Genomic DNA, 5,775 nt, shown 5'->3' with positions numbered 1-5,775 from the left:
GCATGAGATGTATTTACCTTATGGGGAAAAATCAGCCACACATTTAATTTTTGCCTGTTTTTTAATTTATTTATTTTGGTGCAGTCAATAAACTTTTTTTTTTCTCACAAAACCCCCAAATCCTTCTTTTTTTCTTTTTTTGGTCCGACTTTTTTCAAACGCTCTCTTAACCTCACAGTAAATTCACTCTCCCATCTCTGAGGGGGAAAAAAAATGCTGCAAATACAACTTTTAATACCATATTTATCATATAAAATAATGCATTCCTCTCAGTAATGTTTTTTCTTTTTACCTCTATCCCTATACTTTAGATGTTTATATTAGCTCACTAGGTGGCACTCTGCTTTTATGTTTAAGAGCCCCTGAAAAAAATTCCCTCACCCCAGAGGAGGAGACGCCTCATTCCTGAACGGACGTCTCTGCAGAGTTGTGCATCTCATCTTGTTCAACAAAATTGTTGTAGTTTGGATGTACAGAGTAAAACCTCACTTGCAAGTACGTTGAGTACAAGAAATATGTTTCACATGCATGCGGGCTGCAGAATCAGACCGCTCCACAGCTGACAGCCATTGGTTTCGCCCAAAGCAGGACGTTATTAGCGGATGCACCGTCCTCTTGCAGCTCGCTCTTATATCTGTGTTAGGAAAAGCCTAAATAAATTCTAGCATTTCTACCACAGGCAGAGTTAAAAAATAAATAAATACAAACCCTCCGTGTTTGGCCACCGAGGGACAAGAGTAAGTTTGACCGAAAACAAGGCAGTCCTGACTGCTGGATCTGAAGCATCTGGTGGGCTGGAGGATCCAGACTGGAATTTTTTTGGAATTGTCAAAAATCATTTTTGGACATACTAATGTTAAAAAATCAATCAATCAATCAATCAATCAATCAATCAATCAGCCTGCCTACCTAATCCATACATCCATCTAAAATTGCCATCAAATATTTATTTGTCTATTTAAAACAAACTGAAATATGGGAAAATAATTTAAACAGAAGGCCCTTAAACAGGAAAAAAAAAATTGTCATAATTTTTTTTTATTTCAGCCTGAGCCAGCTCTAAAAGACTGACTAGTATTTTTTGTGGAACCAAATATTTAAAAAACAGTATTTTGAAGCAGTTAAATAAGGTGGTGGAAGTTTCCCCTCAGGAACAGTCATAAAGTGAAAGAGACCTTCAAAAACCTAAAAGTAAAAAAACAAACATTTGATACCACAGACTCAACAGCCATCTTTGCTCTTCTCCACAGGCCCATGGATCTGGCCACCATCAAAAAGAACATTGAGATGGGTTTGATCCGGACCACCGCTGAGTTCCAGAGGGACATCATGCTGATGTTTCAGAACGCAGTCATGTACAACAGTTTGGACCACGACGTGCACCACATGGCTCTGGAGATGCAGCGGGACGTCCTGGAGCAGATCCAGCAGTTTCTGGCCACCCAGCTCATCATGGAGACGTCCGAATCCGGCATCAGCGCCAAGAGCCTGAGGGGCCGCGAGAGCACGCGCAGACAGGACTCCACTGACAAGGTGCTTCATTAGAAGTTACACAGAAATGGAGACTAGGTTGAGGCTTCCACTTGTCATGACAATCAGCCAGCTGGAATTTACCATTTGATAACATAATTTAATTTGTTTGGAGTTAAAACTCAAATAAAGGGAGTTCTTGGTTTTCATCTATACCACCAAAATGAATACTTTATCAGCCTTTCCAAACATACTTTATCCACCTTTTTCTGCCTTACTTGAATTATGAGGCACGATTTCTGGCACGAACCAGAACCGGTGTTTGCTTATGTGGAATGGTACGAGCTAATGTAGATTCTCTGAACATTGTGGATGTAATTTTAACATGTAGGAACACCACCTGTCAGTGCTCAGACAGGACAATATAATCATACCACTGCCTTCTGCAGACAAGGGATGGAGGACGACCTGACCTGAAGAAGTGGCTGCAGATTACATCTACTAGCATATTTAGCTACATTTGTACTTACACTAGCATATTTAGCTAATTTCACTAGCATATTTAACTACTTACACTAGCATATTTAGCTACTTATACTAGCATATTTAGCTACTTATACTAGCATATTTAGCTCACAATAACAATAATGTTTATTCACTCAAATTTAAATTTTAAGTTGAGTAGTAATGCCTTAAAATTCTACGGTTTTATAAACCCTTCCTACACTCTTACAATGTTCTAAACTCTTAAACCTACATCATTTTAACAACATACATGTGTACTGTACAGTACAGCAGAGTTTTACTCACCAGCTCTGCAGAACACAGTAGCTCGGTTCCGGTCCGGCTCGGTTCAGGATCAGCAGATCTTCCCAGCCTTAGTCTGGTTCGGATCAGCTCTCTGCAGCCCTTGAGCAACAAGACACTTTTAGAGAGAGTTGGACCTTTGGATAGCCAGCACAAAACCACAGAGCGAGTCCAAATCCAATAGAAAAAAGTCCCAGTGAGCTCCGGAGAAAACACAGGACCTCCAAGCAACACCTCCCCGCTCGAGAGGCCTCATGGGCCGGCAAGCAGCACTCAAATGGCCTATGAGGCTGGAAGTCTGGTTCTAGTTCAATTCCCGGTCGGTTCTGTTCGGCTCTTTGCATCCACTGAGCGCTGAAGTCACTATGAAAAAGAACCAAACTTTTTCAGATTGGATCAAAACTCTCCCTCCATTTCGACCTACGTCGACCGGGTAGGCCGGATCCTTTGAAGGATGCAGCCGTTGGACTGGGACACAGCACATTTCAGCAGAAAGCAACTTTGCCTTTTGGAAGTGCACTGTTGGCGTCTGGGTAATGTAGTCCTTTAGACTGGCGATGGTGTAGGCTGTTTTTTTGCCATGTACAATCTTACAGTACAGAACTTTGAAAGACCGTGAAAGAGTGAGTCCACAAAAGTCAAATTGTGAAGTAGCGAGGGACTACTGTATTCTCGTCACACTGTTTTCAATCCTTCTGAGGATCCGGTGTCTCTTCTCCGGTGCTTTATTGTAGTCCAGCCACAAAGTAGGATGCAGGTTTTCCTCCATCGGCTGTGTGTCAACAAAGTGAAATGAGCACACATACAGTGTTCTGGGTGGTCTCTTAAAGTTCAGATTCTTCAGCCACATTCTTCTTCTTAATTCCTCTTCTGTAGGTAGGAGATGGAAAGTATACCGCTTTCACAGGAACACTTTTTTTGTTTTGGGTCCGTGTTCAGATCATCGTTGTTGTAGCCACTGATTTAGTTTGGTCTGGTTGTTCGTGCAGCCGCGAACAGCACAACAGGTACCTGAACTCAGCACAGTTATTTTAGTAAACTTTATGGTTGTTAAATAAATGTGAACAAAACAAAAACAGTGTTTTATCTGCTAACCTGAATGCTAATTACTTTCAAATAAACCACAGTCCATGCTCTGCCACTATGGTTAACCAATGCTCACTGCTACTTCCTGTGTCTGACAGGAAGTTTTACACATAATCATGTTTACAGTCGAGCCCCCAGGAATAAGGTGGATAAGTAAAGAAGGTGATTGTATAAGCTCAGGCAGCGTGTCAAAAATTGACTTTAAAAAAGTTTTGAACTCACTGCAGTGATTGAATAACAAGATAAAGCTAATCTTGTTCGTGCTGTAAGTTAATGTAAAGAATAATTTCCAGCAGTAGCTCTTGTTATTGGAGTTTGTCTGAAGAGCAGGTTGTATTCAATTATTTATTACATCTCTCAGCTGCTCACAGCTCTGATGGACGTCATTTGTTTTCTACAGGACTCTGTGTCCATGTCTTCACCTGCCTTCCTCCTTTCTCTCTTTGTAAGTAATCCTTCTTCATCCTTTTATTCTCACAGGAGCAGACAATGACGTTGAACTTTAGCTGAACTTAGCTTTATATTTTAAAGCACTATTTAATTTAGAGAAATGTCACTTCCTGTGAAAACACAGTGTGAATGTTTGTTGCTGAATGATTTTAGCTGAAAGCTGCTGAAGAAGCTGAAACCAGCTGAAAAGTTTTCACAGCTAAACTGTTGAGAGTTGAATTTGAACAGCTGACATTTGATGAAAGCAGGAAAGTAAAAGCAAAGAAAGAGGAAAAAAATCCAGCAGAAATGTGTAGAAAAAGCTGAAACAGGCAGAGGTTGAATAGATTGCAAAAAAGATGAAATTAGAAAAAAGAAAAGTAGCCGAAAAACTAAAAAAAAATAAACCCCTGAAATTGTCAGAAAGAGGCTGAAAAGAGCATAAAATGTTTAAATTATTTAAACAGAATTACAAAAGGTGGAGATTAACCAACAAATTGGATGACAGTCTAGAATTAGCAGAAAAACGCCTGAAACGTAGCTGAAAATACAGAAAAAATATTAATTTAATGGAAAGAAGCTGAACAAAAGCTGAAATAAGTGGTTAAAGATGGCACAAAGGATGTGAGGAGAGCTCTGTACATTTTCAATGAGAAATATTGAAGAATAATAATAATACTAATAATGTCATTACATTGTCATCACTGTATGTTTCCATACAATGGCAAAATTAGTCTCTGCATTTAACCCATCCACCACCAGGTGGTGCAGTGGGCGGCTATTGAGGGCACCGGGGGGCATTTTGGGGATGGGGTGTGCTGCCCAGGGACACTATGGTGTGCAGTGACCAGGTTGACGGTGCACGGGGTGTGCAGTGACCAGGGATTGAGCCTGGGACTTTCGGGTCCCAATCCGGCTGCCCTGCCTCTACACCATCTTGCCCCCCATATATTTATAATTAAATTTGCACAAATACTAAAAGTGGGAGCAGGAATGTCCTGAACGAGCTGAACATTTTGAGACATGAATTGTTGAAACAGAACAAGAACTAAGGAACAAGCTGAAAATCGGATATTAATAGTTTGGAAACGTTTACAGGACGAGCCGAGTTTAAACCAAACTTTTTGTTGGTTGCTGCAGGATGGTGGCACCAGAGGGCGCCGCAGTGCCATAGAAGCTGACCTCAAGATGAAGAAGTGAAGAGTGGGAGTTTCATCCAGCAGCTTGTGTTGGAGTGGCGGACTGAGATTGTTGCTCAGCTGCACGGGTTCAGGCCGAGCTCTGCCGGGTCATCTGCACTTACTCTCCAGACATGATCGGACTGCAACACGGAAGGGTTCATTTCATCCGAGACATGGAGTCCATTTGTTTGTTCCCAAGTTACTGTGGGGAGTTAAAACTTTTCCTAAATGTAACAGCAGATCACCGTAACTGGCTCTGCCATCATCAGGACAGAACCAGTAATTCAACTGGATTAAGTCACCCATTCAGACTGAATTAATGAGTGCCCAAGTCCTGGTCCTGCATGAGAGGATAAGTTACTCTGTACTTAGTTACAGTCTGTTCCTCCCAGAGTAATGTGTTTGTTTTAGATCATATAAAATCAAGAGTTGAAGAAACTGGGAGATCCAGATCATTTCAAATATGAAAGACTTTGTTTGTCTGTGTGTGAACTGATTTCGTCTTTGTGACTGTACAACACCTGGGAGAAGATTTGTTTGGAGTCCAGAATGCTTTGGAGAAAATATAGCATTTATAAATTTTGTGGACTCAAAAGCATTAACAAAATAAAACCGTGAATATTTAATAGTCTTGTGAGATTAAAGTTGTTCAGAGTTTAACTGCACTACAAGTGAGAAAAAGGAAACCTCCAGGTTTAACATTTCCTTACATCCTCAACTCGTCGTCACCATCTGATGAAGGTGTAACGACAATTAAAAGGTTTTTAATTTCACTTGTCTGATGTTACTAATATTATGACTT

At 40.7% G+C, this 5,775-nt stretch overlaps 1 protein-coding gene across 1 annotated transcript; it reads left to right on the top strand.

The window, feature by feature from the left end:
- Positions 1–1,311: 1,311 nt before the first annotated feature.
- Positions 1,312–5,209, top strand: LOC119420051 (bromodomain-containing protein 8). The gene is made up of 3 exons (XM_037687419.1): positions 1,312–1,533; positions 3,764–3,808; positions 4,933–5,209. Exons 1-3 carry the CDS (start codon positions 1,330–1,332, stop codon positions 4,990–4,992), a joined length of 309 nt encoding a protein of 102 aa, XP_037543347.1. The 5' UTR covers positions 1,312–1,329; the 3' UTR covers positions 4,993–5,209.
- The last annotated feature ends 566 nt before the right edge of the window (positions 5,210–5,775 follow it).

This window comes from Nematolebias whitei, chromosome 14 (assembly GCF_014905685.2).
Source record: "Nematolebias whitei isolate Nwh7 chromosome 14, NemWhi1, whole genome shotgun sequence".
Classification (NCBI taxonomy): domain Eukaryota; kingdom Metazoa; phylum Chordata; class Actinopteri; order Cyprinodontiformes; family Rivulidae; genus Nematolebias; species Nematolebias whitei.
Note: the sequence above shows the minus strand (reverse complement) of the source record. Positions and strands in the feature narration are given on the sequence as shown.